This window comes from Phalacrocorax carbo, chromosome 4 (assembly GCF_963921805.1).
Source record: "Phalacrocorax carbo chromosome 4, bPhaCar2.1, whole genome shotgun sequence".
Classification (NCBI taxonomy): domain Eukaryota; kingdom Metazoa; phylum Chordata; class Aves; order Suliformes; family Phalacrocoracidae; genus Phalacrocorax; species Phalacrocorax carbo.
Window position 1 is genome coordinate 48,997,935 of NC_087516.1, and position 19,120 is coordinate 49,017,054.

General features: G+C 38.2%; 1 protein-coding gene across 3 annotated transcripts in view; it reads right to left on the bottom strand.

Annotated features, from left to right (window-relative positions):
• MND1 (meiotic nuclear divisions 1) overlaps nucleotides 1-19,120 on the bottom strand; it is a 43,159-nt gene that overhangs the window by 13,712 nt on the left and 10,327 nt on the right. For all 3 annotated transcript variants that reach the window (XR_010372687.1, XM_064449847.1, XM_064449846.1), the window contains exons 5-6: nucleotides 6,761-6,835; nucleotides 4,881-4,995 (exon numbers count right to left, since the gene is read on the bottom strand). Coding sequence is in view for 2 of the 3 variants with exons in the window: in XM_064449847.1 (XP_064305917.1) it covers nucleotides 4,881-4,995; nucleotides 6,761-6,835 (190 nt within the window). In the remaining variant the exon portion in view is untranslated. The remainder of the gene's footprint in view (nucleotides 1-4,880; nucleotides 4,996-6,760; nucleotides 6,836-19,120) is intronic.

Genomic DNA, 19,120 nt, shown 5'->3' on the forward strand with positions numbered 1-19,120 from the left:
GAACAATAGTCTTTGCCACAAAATGTAAAAGAAACCCCATTAAATAATTTTTTTAATGATCAGCGTTTTGATGAATTTGGAGTAAGACTGATGCAACTTATTTTAAAGCCTCTCCATTAGCCAGAATAGTCTAATCTTCATTTCCTTTCTTCACTACTGTTCCCCCTCTGGGAACAGGAACTATTCCCATTATTAGTAAGAAACTCCCCCGAAAAATTTAGCACTTGGTACTAAGTTTTTGTAACATTAAATACATCTGTATGCATAACACATTTTCAAACTGATTTGAACCTAACAGTTAGAACGTAATAGCTGGGTGTATAAAAAAAACCAAACCAAACCAAAACCACCAAACAAACACCCAACCAAAACACCCAACCATAACTCAAATTATCCACCCACAAAATCCAGCAGCTAAATCAACATTACCTTTTCAGCATTCAGTCTCAAGATAATAAGATGAATTAAGAAACCCAGAACTATTTTCTCATACTGTCTGTATACCCTGATATAATTCTTCACCACAGTTTGTCAAGCTGAAATTTTCAGTATCTAGACACATCAGAATTAGAACTTTTTGAAGCATCTACAATGAAGAGAGATACTTTCAAGTACATACTACATATAGCATGACGTTTTCATGGTATTTAGTAAAGTTTGGATGTTTTCACAAAATTTATTTTCATACAGCCATGTGAGTATTAGTTTTAAAAATAATGTAACCCTGAACTGGACTGGTGGTGGTGCCTCTGAGATCACACTCCAGAAGGATAACTATCTGATATTTGCAGTTTGAAATCCTATCCATTTGAGCCTCTTGCTTATACCTCTTGCTACAGGGTAAAAATAAACAAAGAGAGCAAAAGTAAAAAGGTTGACACCAAAATTGCTACATTACATGTGTTATGTCTGACAGTTTGCTAATTTTTGAGAATACAGTTTGTCTAGACACAGTCAGATCACTGTTTTAAAGGTAAAAGCCTAAGACATGAAAATTATCAGTAACTGGACATTCTAAAAACATGCTAAATAAAACAGGAATGCTGACAGGCAACATCTAAGACCAGCCCCATAAATATTAGCAATCACAGCACAGAGAAGACACTTGCTTCAGTCAAGATTTCTGAGATTACTGTCCTATGCAAAGGCACAAAGTAACTGCAGCATGGCTACTGTGAAAAAAAAAAAGCTAAGATGCAACAATGTATTAATATAGTATAAATCAACATTCCTCTAATTACAGTGGAAGAACAAGTTGTTTGAAATTCTAGAAGTGCTTATTTTACAGTGAACACTGAAAATCTTTAGCCATTTCCAGTTACAAGATGGCCAACAACTCTGAGCAAAATCCGGATCTTTCATATGCTTAGGCTGCCAGACCAACCTTTCTATAAAATTAATTGTCAGAAAAACTTCATTAGCTGCCTAACATCTCTCTCTGGCAGGCAGCAGGTTAATCTTGACATTACTTGAAGATTTTTTTGTTAGCCTTATGAAAACCTGGATAAATTATGAACTACTAAAAGCTTGCCTTCTCCAGGCCCCTGTCCTCTACAGTAATCTTTAGGGAATCTTGCAGCACCACATGTATCCAACTTTGCATAGATACATGTTATGTCACATAAGCCTTTCTCCTGGAGGAACAGAGAATCTCTTCTCTATAATGGCTGCTTTCCCATGAGAATATCCTCCAGCCTAAGAAAATCTGCCTCGAAGCTGAGAAACAAGGGCTCTGTAATTCTGCTTCAGCTAGCACAGGATTACAAGTTTGAGAGAAGTATAAAATCCCAGTATTGATTATTTTTTTCTTTCACTTCCAATGACTATTATCAGTTTTACTACCTTTAATGTTGAGGAAGTATTTATTACTCAATCCTAACTCACACAAGATGGCTTAAACAATATTTCCAAGTGGCAAAGACAAGCTTCAACCATTAAACTGCAGTGGTCACTAGAAGAAATCCATTCTTTTGCAATTCTAGATATATTTTTACAATACCCTACCTGTAAAATGGAATTATCCAAATATATCCACAAGACCAGACTATTATGTAGCTTCCTCTAGTGGTCAGTCCCTAAATTTTGTTTCTCCTGCTATTTACTGCAGTTAATTGTTATACACAAATAGTGACATTCTGTGTGCAAATGCTGTAAACTTGGGAAGGCAATAGAGTTTATACTTCAGCTCTCCAATACAAAAGCCAAGGAAATTAAGCCAAAACATATAGCAAAACATTTGTTACTGATATTAAAAGGACAAGCAGTGGAGTCAGCAAAAACCAGAGTTAGTATTTTAGTATTCTGGTTTGCCCCCTTGTGAATATGCATTATAGTATATTTAGTTACATGGTAAAACATAACTTTCCCACCACAAGACTCAGGAATCAAGACAGATGTTCAGCTTTTAGTTGAGTCTTCAGATAAGATATTTGTTATGAGTCATCCAAACTTTTTTTTCACCCTGTAATTAGTGTGTGTGTGTGTGTGTGTAATGAGGCTCATCACTGTACCATAGGTTTGTTTCTGCAATATTCCTTTGAGGGAAAGGACAATTAAAAAGGCACAGCAAAGCACTCACCAAATTTGAAGGCCACTGAAATCGGATGACAATGTGATACACTGCTAAAATAACACAACAAAAATCAAGGCATCTGTATGCTATGGGATGGGAAATTAATAGAGTTAAATTTTAGACTGAGCATCAGATAGATTTCCTTACAGGTTGAAGTCATTAAGGAAGAAGAGGGAAAACGCGAATGTAGAAAGTGACAACTGCCCATTCCAAAACATATTATATTGAACAAGCCAACTCTTCAAAAGAGTGCAATTATATAACATTACAGCCATCTCTGATTTCTTACTCAAAATTAAAATAAGGTAATTTAGAGTTAGTAATCTGTTCAGGTGATCTAACAGAAAATAATCACAAGCTTTGTTACCTACATCGTACAGCTAGTAGAAAATTTTATCACTCACATGCAGTTTGAAAATGCTTTAGAATCTGAACCAGTAACTTTAAGCATAAGGTTATTCTGTGAAATAACGATAGTAACTTTCACATCTAGCTGAACATCTTCCATTGCCTGAAATTCTTTATTGCCTTCTTACACTAAAACCCATAGCTTCCTGCATCTTGTTTTGCCTTTGAGCTTCCTTGCACTCTGCAACAAGAGAAATGCTCCCCAACCTTCCCCCGCCGCTTAGAGCCTGTAAAATCCTGTTCAGCTCTGACAAAGACATTAAGTCCCAAAACAGCCATTGCCATTTATTCATTTATACATTGCCAGATACAATGTGCACTGCCAGTGCACATATAACGAAGCAGAAACTTTTTAATCAAAGATCACGGACAAATTATTTTTGAAACACTACTGCATATTCCCCTTGGAATCCTACAGGTAGCCCAACAAGGCTAACCTCACCAACTGCCTTAAATGCTCATCCCTCTATTGCAGAAGCTCACATGGAGCTTCCACACGTTTTGATAAAACTAAAGAGAAGGGCATGACTGAAGCAACTAACGATTACATTTCTTTCCCTTTCCCTCTTTCCAGGATATTAGTCTGTGTTGCCAGCTAACGCACTTTGCCCTAGCATTCAAGCTATGATTTGCCCCTTTGTGCCTAGTATTTAGGAACGTGCTCACTGCGTCTGCTTCAAAAGAGAGGCTCCTCAAATCATTCAGTGCAACACTTACAGTAAGAGTATTTCAGCAGTTAAAATACCTGGCACTAAGAACCCCTCTGCTGTCAGTATCTGCCTAACTTCATTCACTTTTACAGCTGGAATCAGCTGGAATGTGTCTGTTACTTGTCCTCAGGAGAGCACACTGCAAGGGATTTACAGCACAGTAACTAACATCGGGTCTCGGGTTTGCTTATTCCCTGGCATACCATTACATCCTTGGGGAAAGATAACGCAGCTGACAAAAAATGTCACAGCCCCTCAAAATAAATAATATCTGTCTGATTTTGGAGCGTGCTGCCAATTCTGTTTATGTTCCTGGCTTTCTCTCAGCACATTTCTAAAAGCTGTGGACTTTGCTAGAAGAATAAGGAAAGAGAAAGACTCAGCCAGCTATCTTCTCAGAAAAAGGTCTGTGCCTGTTCCTCATCACTCTGCTACGACATATTGGCATTACAGCAACTGAATATGCAGTGATGTTTGGGTAGCCACCTAAGAACCTAATAAATAAAACATGGAAATTGAAGTAGAGAAAATTCAATAAAATTTCATGCATGCTTTTCATTTTTCATGCTAAGGATCAGAATATTAATACAGAATTGAGCACTGAAATGTACTTGAGTATTAAAGTCACTCATCATTCCTCACATTCCATTAGCATTAGAAACTCCAACCAAAACCCAAGCATGTCAGAGACAGTACCAAGAGTAAGTCAACAGTGTAACGCCATACTTACATCTAAGTGACAATTAAGTGTCACTAATGAAATGCTTATGTTCTAAACAGACAAGACAAAGCAGAATGATACCTGTTTTGCCAGCACGGAATTGAAGGTAAATGGGAGCCAGAGACTACTCTTCCTACACACATTCTAGGGTTCAGCACACTTAGAAGCTAAAGAATTCGTACGGTTCTAGAAAGAATGGCCCTGATATTAATTCTAATGCACCAGTGTATTTCAATTTTAGGATTGTTTGTTAACTGCTCAGTTGCTGGTAGAGTAAATATCAGTAAAAACCCCCTTATATAATACAACAGAACATGAAAAGAAATGGTCAGTCTACCTGTATTGTATTGCTTACAGCTTTAAAAAGAAGAGCAGCCACCCTTTGGCTTATCTCTGCATACCAGATTTTAAGCTAAAGTAGTGCAGACCTTTTTGTGCAGAAGTTCACTTTAAACAATATACAACTTACGCATTTCTTCAACGACGTCTGGATCACATTCTCTGTATTTGTCTATTTCTGCCTTTAGCTGCTCTTTTTTCTGTCGAAGGGCAGCAAGCTCCTCTATTAAAGCTGCACGTTCTGCCTGAGGATTCAAAGTATATTGGGAGATATAAAAAAAATACAAAAATAAAAATCAGTAATTATTGCACAGAACATTTTTATACAATATAAAGCTGTTTTCACTACTGCTTTCTGTCAATGAATCAGCTGAGCATTTTATGCACACACAAAATGCCCAGGGAGACAAATGATATCAAGTACAAACTGGAAGGAAAAAAATTTAGGGCCAAAATGGATAAACAAAAGAACAATTTTCTAGAACCTTTGAACTTGACATGGTTTGGGAAACTCCAAACAGATCTCTTAATTGTTGGGCTTAAAGCTTAAATGATATTTAGGAGTGCTAGTCTTGTAATTAAAGGCAGTGTTACAGAAAAACCTACCATTCGCAATTCTGCAAATTGGGATGCTATGTATGAACACCCTCTGAATTTATTTTTCTGCTTTTTTCCCATGCCATTTAAGAGCAGTGGTCTCAAAAATAAACTCAGATATTTATGACATGGTAGTCTTTGCGGGGAGAGTATACAATATCGACCTAAAATATTCTATTGATCAATAAAAATCTGCAGACACTGACTCAACATAAGCTCTCCCATAGCCAACTCAGCACATTCAGTCTGTAGTTACAGCCAGACACTGTAACTGGCTGATAATCAAAGAAGTCATGCTAGGGCACTGGGTAGCCTAAAAAGCCAGACAGCACGAGTTTGTAAAACATCAAGTTTTTTAGCCAGTGGCAGTCTCCACAGCAGCCCAGCAGTCTGAGGTGGTTTTAGGACGGGTTTGATTTTTTCTCCCTCAAATCTCCATATTCCCCGTGCTTTTGCCAACCGTCTGGATTCAGCACATTCTGAAAATGCTGGCTGGGAATCAAAAGCCTCCAGATGCTGGGCTATGGAGGCCAGATGCTCAGAGACCTACATCGTGATCTAGATTTCTCAGGACTTCTTCCTGATGTGTAACCCAGAACCAAGACGTTGGAAGCACCAGCCAGAACAGAATTTCCAAAACCAAGACCTTCTTGTGATGAGGGCAAGCCACCTGGTGTAGAAGCCCAGGTCTCAAACAGTCCCAAATCTGCCTGTGATTCCCTGATTGCAGTCAAACCCAGAGCATTTCTATAGAACATTTCTGATTCTAAGATTTGGCACTTTCCTACAAAATTCAATTCCACCTGAAAGCTCCTGGCCATCCCTGTTTATGAATTTATTTGAGCTTTAAACCACTTTAGACTGAGCATCTCAAAACAAATCAGCAACTCAGAATACTATATGAAATATTTCTAACTAATATGCCACTTCATGTGTATGGTAAATATGAAGCCTAAGTAATATTTTGCAGTGTTAACAGCTTCAGCCTGCAAAGAGCACCAAGCTTACATGGCTGCTCAGAATAGTAATTTAGAAATCTAGATAATAAATAAGAGGGAAAAAAAAGCCCCCAATACCTAAGTTTGCAGTTACTTGATATGGCAGTTCAGCTAGCACTGGCAACTTTGGTATACACCTCTGCGTAGTTCAAGTTTATCTGAAAAAGCCTGGAAAATTACCAGACTTTAGGCAGTCACACATTTTCTCAGCCTTGGAGCAGCCAGTTGTCAATATTTTACTCATCAGTGCATGATGAACTAAGGAATAATATCTTTTTTTTTTTTCCTGTTCCTTTCTCATCTCCAGTATTTAGATCTCTTAATGGATTTCCAACAGCTATATTAGTGTTTATAAACCATGCATACTTTTAGCCCTATTTCCTGGTAGGAATGCCTTCCCCCCAAAGCAACTTACAGTATCTTCACGTCCAATTTTTGATTTCTCAATGCTTTTTTGTAAAGCCTCTTTTTTCTGACTGCTTTCAGCAAACTGATAAAGGAAATAAAGAAAAAAATCAACCTATTTCATTAACATATATTAAACATACCTATAAAATGTGTATACATAGACATACATTTAAATAAACAGGTAGATATACACTTAAGTACATAAACTTATACATATTTATAACTCATGTCATAAAAGCAAACACAAAATAAATACAAAAGCACCCCAGCGTAAGTCTGAGGCTCTGAACCACAGAAAAGAAGTACAGGAAGCAACTTAAATTCGAAGAAGTTTTCACTCTTGTGGCACATAATCTTGTTACGTACTGCATGTTCAACAGGGGACCAAAATCCTGTTTCATACCATAATCTGGCATCTCTATGCAAAGGACTCCATGACATGGAGGCTTTGGATTAGATGATTGCCTTTGGTCTTTTTCCAGCTTTCCTTATTCAATGGAAGCAGTGACAAAAGTTGTAGCAGATCCACCTGCTCAGCTGCTGATACCAGTCTTCTCAAAGTCTGGTATGCCATTGGCATGGCCCCAACCCCTTTTGCATACTGGTGAATAGAAGCCTCTGTAGCTCAAAGACATGTAAAGCCATGGCCCCCTTTTTCTGTGCTGCAGTCACACTGCTAGACCTCAGAGTTCCCCTCCTTCAGGCCTGAGGCAGAGGAATCTCACAGAAGTTGCACCTCACAGGGCTGGTGTGAATATTCCCTCCATTTTCCTGTTGCTCTAGGAGGAATTGCTTGTAAAGAGAGATCTGTCTCCATTAACCTACCACCCATCTTGAAGCAGGCCCTCCCAGTTTAGTTGGAAGTTTTCCAGCGACACTTTGGAAACTCTTATGCTGGGCAGGATGTATGACTTGCCCCTCAGGGACACAATGCTCAGCATTAGCCAAAGCACCTTAAAATATTAAATGAGATGAATGAGAATGCAAAAAAAATATTCTAATAAAATAGAGTTTGGAAACTAGTTACTGCATTTGAAACCAACACAAAAGAAAAAAGACAAAAAAGAAAAAATTGTATGCTTTGTAAGTACTTTCTTCAGTTTAGCTTTCAGATGTTCTGAGCACCAGACTAGCATATCAGACTAATAGTGAAGATGATGAAGGTGACTGTCAGAGCCCAGGTTCCATTCTGCCTTCTCCCAAAAACTCTTACATGAAGCCTCCACTTCTACATTCCCTTTCTCACTGAGGAACCCACTGAGTGGCAAAGTTTCCCTAGACATTTCTTGCAATCCCTAGCCTTGATAATTTAACCATACCATTTATATTCTTGTGCAGCTGAAACACCAAGACCACATTCATACAATGCAAACAGAACTGTTTTGGGGCTATAATCCCTTCTCAGTTCCTATTTAAACTCATGTTCAGTCCATATTTTCAGAAATACATATGAAATGTAAATGCATGACAAATATCAGGCAGAGCTTACTGCCAAGTCTTGGAGATCAGCCATAACGGTAAAAAGAAACTCCGTACTGGTGGTCATATAGATTAGGACCCAGACCAGCTGCAGCACACTGGGTTTTGGGGTTCCTTTTACAGCACAATTTTTTCAAATTAATCACTCTTTCTCAATAATACATTTACGCATGCGTGAGCATACATACAGACAAGGTGGTCTCCTTTCAAAAAGGATGTTTTAGTTTTTCTTCAATTTATATAGAAATTACACTAACGGCAAGGCATACATAATTTGGGGAAAAATATGTCCAGCTGCTTAGTCATTGCTCTCAGTGCAGATAACCACAGAGGCAGTGTTGGTTTCAGTATGCGGCTTGAAGTACACCAACATCTTAATGTTGGTGGATAGTTAAACAGTACTCTTTCTGGGATTTCCACAAAATTCTTTAAAAAAATTGTGTTAGTCCCCACGTTACGCCGTACTAAACAGAAGTATACAGTTCAGAAGAGGACAAGTACTTAGGTGCAGTTTGCAGTTCACAAAGCCCAGGGAAGATAAACACCAGAGCACACATCATTCAGTATCTCTGAACAAAGAATTTTTCTGGAACAAAACTGGCAGAGGAAGCAGAGAAGCCAAGGAGCTTACCTAGGCCCACATACCGCAAGTGCAAAGAATAAGCTGCAAGAGAGGCCATAAAGGTGTCACTTTCTCTGTTTTTTTTGTATTGATGAAGTTCTTTAGGAATGTTTCTGCATTCTCTAAAATGGAAGCACAGAAGGAGCTCTCGGGGAATTGCAATAAAATCATAAAAGCTAGCTTCCAGCTTGGAAGCACGCTTCCTAGTATGGCATCGTCTTATTTTCTTGGTCCCCTGTATTCCACAGCATTTAATCATGAAAGAGACAGTAATGAAAAACACCGATAACTACAGAAATTTCTTAGATTCTGACCTACATAACTTAGAAGGTTGCCGTGCCACAAGGTTAGAAGATTAGATGATCTTCCTCTGTCTAAAAGCAATGATGTTTGATAAAATTTTAATCAAGATTTTGCTTTCTTCTCTCACAGATTTTCATTTCTTGAGTGTTTTTTTTTAATTCTGTCTTCACAATCAAGAATTTACAAAATAAAATGAAACCACAGCTCTTTGTATATTTTTTAGAAATTACAGTGGGTATTCTCTTGACAACAAATAAAAGATAAGGATAAGGAAAGGAACAGCAGAAGGAGGCGAGATATTTTAAAAAACCAAACCAAAACCAATGAAAACCAACCAAAACCACGGACAAAGATGCAAAGGGCAAGGAACAGATGGCCCAGGTCCATGCAATGACTCTATGACAATGGGAGAAGCAGGAAGGCCTGGATATAGAGGTGGGTACACAGCTGAAAATAACTGTATATTAAAGAAGGAGAGTCAGCAAGGATAAAGGAGTTGGAGGAAGGATGAATTCAGATGATACAATACTTAACTGGCAGGTAAGGGCAAATGGCAGATGACAGGGCACTAAAAGAAAAAAAAGTGTTGTGTATGTATGACAGCAGAGGATCATATCTGGCCAAATACAGTGACTTACTTTCCCACTCACCAGCTGTAGAAAAGCCTGATAGCAAAGGAGCACAGTAGCAGATGGATAATTTCAATCCGTGGAGCAATCTTGGGACTTGGGAATTTTTTCAAGGGAATTGGCAAATAATTTCTCAAGGAACATTAACCACCCTGAGAGAAATCTGACTCCTGCCAATAGCAGTGATATTGGTCTGGAGAAAAAGATACTTATTGTCTCCCCTCTATGTTTAAGAGAGATGTCTGGTCTGACACAACCTTCTGTCACAAGTGTAACGGATCAGGTGTGGAAAACAAGCACAGAAATAGATGTTCTACTGTACAAGAAAGCTTTGTGTCTCCAGACTGTCTGACTGCTCTGAATCAGCACATGATTAAGCAAGATGCAAGAAAGCAGGAAAAATGTCATCTAGGGGAATGCTGCTCAAAGAAGGAGGGGAGACTAATTAAAAAGTAAAAAAAAATTCTCAACAAGAGCATTTTCAGTGTTTGCAAAACATAGTGGTAGCCTACAAGATGACAGATTAATGAAGTAACTAACTAGCAACTATAAAACAGGAGCTTTGGGAAACGGTTCCTTTAATTTTACAGACCACTGTGGTCAATTAACTGACCACTGGCCTAGCTTCAACACTAATTCAATCCAAAGTCCCCCAAAGGGATGTTCCTTCTTACTTTACTAAAGCCTCACAATGTTTAACTATACATTCGTGCAGCGGTTTGAGTGTGCTAAGTGCTATGTGCTGATGATAACCATCAGTTCCATCACATGCCTTGGGGTCTGGTTTGTATCAAAGGATACAGATTAGATGTACGCAGGTAATTTATAGTATACTATGCATGCATTATTGCTAGGGTTCCACTTTGGCAAGTCGGTGATGTACATCCGGAAGAGGAACGTTTAACCCTGACACAACAACAGCAGCACATTTCAGTTCTCTTCCTTCTCAAAACGTGCCTGATGCTGTCCTAGCTCTACATGGCTTGATTTTCATTCTCTAGCAAAAGTTTTTGTTGGTCGTATTCCTTCTGGTTCCTCGTTCATAACCACTCTAACCACCAATATCCCACCAAGCATGCAGCTGGTCTCCCTAGCATATTAAAACATCTATAAACCTGGTGTGAGCCATGCAAACACAGGCCCTAGTATGTACACTGGACAAGAATCAAACCAAAGTCTCATACGCTAACCACCAAGAGCACTCACAGCTGTTATCCCAGTGTCATTATGGTCTTAAAGAGAAATATCATGTGCTCAGTTTTCCTTCAGCCAAAACACTCAACCAAAAATGGTATTTAAAACTATTACTATTGTGAACACCACTCATTGTGGCACTACAGAAGAATTCAAGGCATCCATTTTTTAATTGTTTGTAACTTTGCACAGTTACTTACTCTGGGTTTGACACTCAGTATGCTTTGTTTCAGGCCAGAGGCAAGGGCTTGTTTGCTTTCAGCTTAAACAAAAGCAGTTCAAGAGTTTTAGGGTGACATTTGCAGTAGATGGGTGTATTTCTTTCCTATGTTAAACCTAACCTACCACTGAAAAATTTAAATGGAATTGACAGAAGGCATGGAGAGAAAGTACTTCAAAGCATTCCTTTAGATTTTAAAGAAAGATAAAAAAATTTGAAGCCAGAAAGCAGACTAGTAATATAGAGAGAGTAAAAATGCAAAGATTAACAGCCAAAGAACAATCTGAAAATATTGAAAACAGGCCTGTTATGTTAAAAGAAAGGCAGAGAACATTACTTAAAGAAACAGCTCAGCAATCACTGTTGACTGAAACAATAAAACTTAAACGGCAGGGGCGAGCACATCGATGTGCAGAATTGCTTTCTAGAAGTACTACACAAAGCGAGCATACAACTACTTCTTTTACAAACACGGTCACAAATACACACTTACCAGGGCCTCCAAATACACAGAAGTAAACTTAAGTTAGCTAATTACACTCGCAGCAGAGTAGAGAATACAACCGTGAGCTGCAGTATCATCACTTCTGCTCTGCTCTCAGTATGCCTGCGTACCACTCGTGAAATACCATTTTTGCATCTAACCCACCCAGTGAACTGACCCACAGCAGGAGCAGGTCCCACGTTCACTGGGACTTTAGGCAGGGACACGGTGTACTCTTAGCGAAGCACAGGCAGAAAACACACACTTGTTATGTAAATACAACTAAAAGATCTTCTTTTAACATTTGTGAAAGGAAGAGAAAAGAAGCATGCAATATCTTACCCCAAGTCATTACAAGACACTTCAGCAATATGAAGTAGGGAATCGCATTCCTGGGAATTAGAAGGAGCATGAGAGAAGCAACTAGGAGACTGCAGTGGTTCAACAAATACAGGTGAGAACAAGAATAGAGATTAAAACAATATAGAATAAGATTTGTTAACTCTGAAATCAAAGAATAGACAAGATTTTTCAGCAAAACAACACAATAAAATGGGAAATAGACTGTAGAAAAAGAGAAGAGACAGTAGGGCCCACCATAATTCTGTACTCACAGGAAGGCTTTTTTTTTTCTTAAATACTGCACTATAGGAATACTGGAGAAACATTCAGTACAAGAACTCTCTTCTCTTTATGCATGCTACAAATTTTACCCTAAAAAGATTACTTCATTTTTAACACAATCTTTGAAAAAGTCAATTCAAAAACTTGAGAGAAGGTAGGGAATAAATATAATTTTCTGGAGAAAAATTAGTCCCAAACCAAGTCATTTTTGCTATTCAAAATGAAAGGCTGGTGCACTGATTCTTTTAAGTGAGTAACACTTGTTCCAAAATATCATGCTATTAATTCTGCCAGTGTGCAAGTTCTATCTTTTTAAAGTACTGTAGAAATAACGAGTGGGTACTTTTTAAGTTTTGGATTGTAACTTATATCGGTGATAAAAAAAAGTATCAGACACTCAAGCTAAGTGAGCAAAGGTTTTTTTCAGGGAACTAACTAAACAAATATCTGACTATACAATTGTACAACAAAGCACTATAAGGTTCTCAAAAAAAAAAAAAAGAATTCATTAGATCTCCACCCTTATTAACCAGTATTTATATGTTTTGCTAGAGTATTCATGTGGGTAATCCTAATTTATTTCCCCCTCCCAAATTTTGTGTTTCAAGATTACATTTAGGCCTATAATCCTGACTTATTTAGCATGCTTAACATGCAAGAGTGAGACTGAAACATCACATGGTAAATTAGGCATGGCTCTATTCTCAGGTCTCGTTGAGTATGAGATGAGTTTTTCCTGCAATTGCTTTTGGATAAAGAAAGGAGAGCGTGCAGGGTATCCAGAAAAAACAAGTTAAGAATCCCTGCTCCATTGGAACCTTCACCCAATCATGTACAAACCTTATATTGCTAGCTGCAGTTATTTTAAAGACTATTACTGTATGGTAAACCCCTCTACATGAAAAGTAGCTTTTAATTCAATTATTTTCCATCTTTTTAGATTTGCCATAATAGTTAAGTTAAAGTTTACTTAGAGAAGATGTCTTGCTGTGAGCTTTTGTTTTTTCTTCATTCATTTGCAACACCACTTGGTAGGTTCTAGTTATGCAACAGAAAATACCAACCCAAGGCCAATCTCCTTAAAAGACAAAAGGTGAAAGAAACAGTTGTGCAGACTGAATGAAGGAACTTAATTTCTCTGGCTGCTTTCAGAGTTGGCATAATTGGCACGACCTGAGGGACAGATGGCTGTCTACTCAGATACAAATACCAAGTATGCCCAATCAACCTAAAAAAAAAAAACCCAAAACAAAACAAAAAAAAAAACACAAAAAAGCTGAAACTCCTCATTCTTCAGCCCTGCTTCACAAATAAAAGCAGTCTAACAGGGAAAGCTGAAAGAGCCAAAAGGCATTTGCATGACTGACAGAACTATAGAAAATATTAATACCTGGACATGAAGGATGTTTGTTACTGCACATTAGTGTATTTACTAAACCGATGAAGTCCAACGTGATAGTTAACAGGTCTGTTCAAGGCAGAAAGAACACCAAAAAAAAAAATTTTCCCTTGGAAAGAAGGGGAGACAAAGAAGTTCTAATTTTTCCCTAAAGGGCTTTTAAAGATTGCCATCCTAACCAGCTGGGCCATATATTGACAAAGCCTTCAGGGACTAAGCACAGACAATCCCAAGGTAAAACACAACATATATCTGATATTCCCTGAGCTCAAGTCCTGCCTTAAGAGTTCAAAAAAACAAACCACAACAACAAATCAAAACTTTATTCCACAGACTTTTAAAAAATGCCCAAATTCTACACTGAGATATTATCAGTAAAATAAAAAGCTTCAGTAAATTACATCTATCAAATTTCAGAGTTTTGACAGCACTCTTACATATTCATTCTTTATGCCAGTTTCATAATTTTTAAGTAATGCTCAGAGAGATAAACATGTAATCTCAAATTCCTGATAAAAAGAATAGTCTTTGATGGAACTACCATGTGTTCAACAATAATAAGCTGTTTGACTATGATGAGAAAAAATAAAGTCTCCCTGCTTCAAGCTAACTTCACACATTTTGGTTTTATACTCTGGTTTTTATCGTTTTTATTTCATTCCTTTCAGAAGGGAAACATGCTATGAAGTGAGACTTATATAATTGCATGCTGCTATTTTTATTTCTGCACGCATGCTAATTTTCTGAAATAAAATATGCTATATTAATTGAATGACAAGGTCTTAAGGTGAAAGTCAAAGTTCAAATTAAGCTTACAACTTGCCACCAAATCCAGCTTTGAAAGCAGTATTGCCTCCACCTTATCGCCAGGCTGGAAGCTCCTGGCCTAACAGCAGAGCCAAACTTACAGGGCTGCCAGACAGCACAGAGCATCTAAGCCTTTAAATTTCCCAGAATGCTGGGTTTCTGCCAATATACTGAACTGCCACTTACACCTGCCATGCCTTCTGTGGGCCATGGGGAGATGTGCAGGGGTGCACCTGTGACAGATTTGACTGGGCTTCTGGAGCGAGCACCCCATGTTTATTCCTAATTTCTTTGCATTTCAGATCAACAGTTTCATTGCAATGTCAGGAATGGAGCCAGCAGCCAGTATGCAAGCCTCTTTGAAAAGGAAAGGCAAACTGCATGATGACATTACCTAAAAAATTCAGTTTCACAGAAAACACTGTTTGAAAAACCTAGTATTTTTTCCTGCATTATATCGGAATGAATATATAATGTACACTAATGGGACACAGCAACAATACATCCTTTTTAATGTAGTAGGATTATTCCTTCAAACCCACTTTATAATCTTTACAGCTACTACAGAGCCAGCTTTTTAAAAAAACAATTGCTCTTAAATCATGCCAATTTTAGCTTGTGCTCATCAAGAGGGCAGGAAAGGAAAACCTACACTTCACAGTTGCCATCAATCTAGTTACATATTAACAGCTAGTAAAAGGAAAAGCATGAAATTCAACTAATGAACACCAAATTATGAGGTTGCTTAATTCTAACAGAAGCCTCCAGAGCACTGTATTTTTAGAAGTCTGCCATGACAGCAGTAACTAAGCATACCCTCCAGGGCTTTGTAGCATGCCATTAAACATAATTCCAGAAGGCTCTAATAAGTTACAGCATTAGAAGAGTATTCTCTGCTGGACATTTTTAGGACTTACTAAATTCAGAATCATTTCAAGACATCAACATTTTTTAAATGTAAGATGCAAGGAGGTAACAGAAACCCTGGACTGCTTCAAATAAAACTTTATTAGCGTCTTCCGGGAGACTGATCCAGAGAATAAGTTTTACAGGATCAACAAACAAACAAGCATTGATATAATCAACATTCTCAATGTTTAAATGATGCAAAACCTCACCTCTTGCTTTTAGGATACTTCTTACTGCTACAGCTCCCGCTGGATGGTATGAAGTTAGCTAGTCATACCATATCAGCTTCACAGCTGGTCATTTCTTTACGTGTCTAGTCCTTTATTTCAAAGAAAACATACACATCTGTGAAAGGCTGCAGGCTGAAAATAGGGAGGGGTCACTAACTGCCTCTGTTGGGAGAGTCATTACCATGCAAGGCGGGGGCAGGGAGGAAGCAAGCCAGAAGGGAATGGAATCACCCAACAGACTGGGGCTGCAGATTATCAAAATGGCCAGGCCAATCCAAGGAAGAATAAATAAATAATGCAGAAAGCTAATGTGATGCCCTCAAATATGAGGGGGAAAAGGGAGGTCCAGTGTGGACATGGGAAGACTGTTGTAACTGCTTAGTCAACACATTGGGATCCTCCGTATATATTACAATGGGCATTAAAAGAGAGAACACTTCAGCAATTAGACTTTTCGTTTTCCTGGAAAGGGACAATTTATTACTTTTTCTGCAATCTAATAAAATTATACTGTAAGCATAATATTAGAAAAAGTCTAAATAAATAATTCCTAACACAAGTCACATGCATTAGTTGCAAAAGTATTGCTGTACTCTGGTTTTAGAGGACAAGTCTTTAACAACACTATCTATTCCCTAATATTCATAAAACTCATACTAAAAAGACAGTCCTGAGTTTTCTAAAACATATTTCAGCAAAGCTTAAGACCATGATAAAACTTAAGACCATGATAAAACTTAAGACCATGATAAAACTTAAGACCATGATAAAACTTAAGACCATGATAAAACTTAAGACCATGATAAAACTTAAGACCATGATAAAACTTAAGACCATGATAAAACTTAAGACCATGATAAAACTTAAGACCATGATAAAACTTAAGACCATGATAAAACTTAAGACCATGATAAAACTTAAGACCATGATAAAACTTAAGACCATGATAAAACTTAAGACCATGATAAAACTTAAGACCATGATAAAACTTAAGACCATGATAAAACTTAAGACCATGATAAAACTTAAGACCATGATAAAACTTAAGACCATGATAAAACTTAAGACCATGATAAAACTTAAGACCATGATAAAACTTAAGACCATGATAAAACTTAAGACCATGATAAAACTTAAGACCCTTTATGCATGCAAGTGATTTATGTTCAATAAATGAAAAGTTTTTTTAAAAAAACTACTGAATAATAAGCTACAGCTATTCAATTGATCATAATGCGAAAATTTTGCACCCAAAAATAAACTGTTCTGTCAAAAGCACTAGGCCACAGATTCCAAAGGTGTTGCACATGTACCTCTAGGGATAGTCCATCCCTGCCATTAGGAGAAAAAGCAGTGAGACCCTGCTTTCAAAGCCATCAACAGAGGCTGAAGATTGAAATAGAGATCTGAGGTGTGTAAGGAGCTGTTAAAGGCCGGTACACCATCTACTATGGAGGACAATGCTACAAAGCAATGCAAAAAGCTTGCATCACAGCACTAGGTCCCACAGGCGCTCCCCAGCTGATTCAAAGCTCCAGCCAGGGTACACATCTTGTCCAGCATTTTCAGCAATGTCACCTGACTCCAGGCACCATCAGGCCTGTTACCCCTCACTGAACATCTGTCAACTCTACGGATTTGTACCTCAGTTAGGACTGATTACTTTAAGCCAGCCACCTCTGAGCAATTGTACCTACTTGCAGTCCAGAATCAATCTCTAACTGTGTGGAAATACACTGAGTGAGTCAGCTGGATCAAGGAGGAGGCTGCTCAGGCTGAAACAATGTGGACAGCAGAAGAGTCTTGTGCTCCAGTGAGTGGTCTCAAGCAGTCTCTATTCAACAACTTTCCATGCAGTAATCCAGTCAGAGTATGAGAAGGAAAAATCTCTCTGTCTAAAAGGATAGAAATCAACCAAGCAGCATCTTGAAAGAACCTTCTGATGGTTAAAAGTCAAAATTGTCTGTATGCATTCTGAACAAATAAGGTTCTCTCCTGTTAGTTGTGTTGTCAAACATCTCCAGGAGGCTTCAAGCCAGATTACTCACCAATATTATTATTTCCCATTAAATATTTTCAAACAATGTGCATTCCTAACAAAAGCATTTCCTAATATAGCATTCCCTGAGCCTTTATTTTTATAATAAATCCTTTCTCTTTTCATATTTCAATGCTTATAGGTACAAACAATTTGGTATGTGTGAAGTCACTATTTTGACAAGTTCAGTCCTGGGGTTTTGCGGGGGGGAGGTTGTGGGGTTTTTTTGGGGTGTTTGTTTGTTTGTTTGGCAGGGTTTTTGTTGGTTGGTTGGTTTTGTGATGGGTTTCTTGTTTGTTTGGTTTTGTTTTTCAAGCTAGCTGCCAAAGGAGAGTTAGAATGCACTGACTTCTAAATTCTTCCCCCGGTTCAGTATATGAGTCACAGGAAGTGAAAATCCCTCCTCTTACCAACCCTAAGGCAGGGATTTAAGGCATGAAGCATCAACTAATCCCTTCTATTTTAACTAACACTGGCCCAGTGCAATGCTTAGTGGGAGAAAAAAAAATTGCCAGAAACTCTCTCCAAGTCTCTGTTGTTCATGTGGATCTTGAGCATGGCCTAAAAAGTCCATCCTGTATCCTGCTCTAAAAAGACTGTTTAATCTTTACAATCAGTACAAGGTGACACCACCCTGCTCTCAGTCCTCAGAGGGAACAGCAGCTGTAATACTGTTTGCTGTTAAAATTTCTCTTGCAAAGCCTAAAAATACAAAAGAATAACCCCCCGGAAAGCAACGTCATGAGAAATAAGGTGAAAAAATTAACAAAACTGAAATGAACAGTTTTGAACTAAACAGTGAAACGAACTGTCACAAAACCAGATGTCACAACTGTTAGGCATGATGGAGCCCTGCCTTCCTGGAGATGGCTGAACACCTGCCTACCCATGGGAAGGTGATAATGAATTCCTTGGTTTGCTTTGCTTGCGTGTGTGGCTTTTGCTTTACCCGTTAAACTGTCTTTGTCTCAAGCCACAAGCTTTCTCACTTTTACCCTTCCAATTCTCTCCCTCTTCCCACCATGGTGGGGGCGAGCAAGTGGCTGTGTGGGGCTTAGTTGCCAGTTGGGGTTAAACCACGACACCAGACTGGGGAAAAGGAAGTAAAATGGTTGTTTCCCGAAGTTACTGAATTACTGTGCTCACAGTACTGTCAACAGTTACACTAATAACTGCAAGATCTTTGAAACACTTGGTATTTCAGGTCCCCATCTCTTAAAAATATATTATTCTGTGGCAATCCTCTATGACCCTATGGTTTGAGCATATACCCCTGTCATACTGAAAGCCAGACACTCTTTGATGTCAGCAGGGATCACTGAAATTGCTTCTGCCTCCCTTAAGCCCTGTAGTGTCAGTACTAAACCTGCCCTGTGCAACTCCAGCTGAGATGACCCTAGTCACACCGGCTATGGCAGACAACATGCTG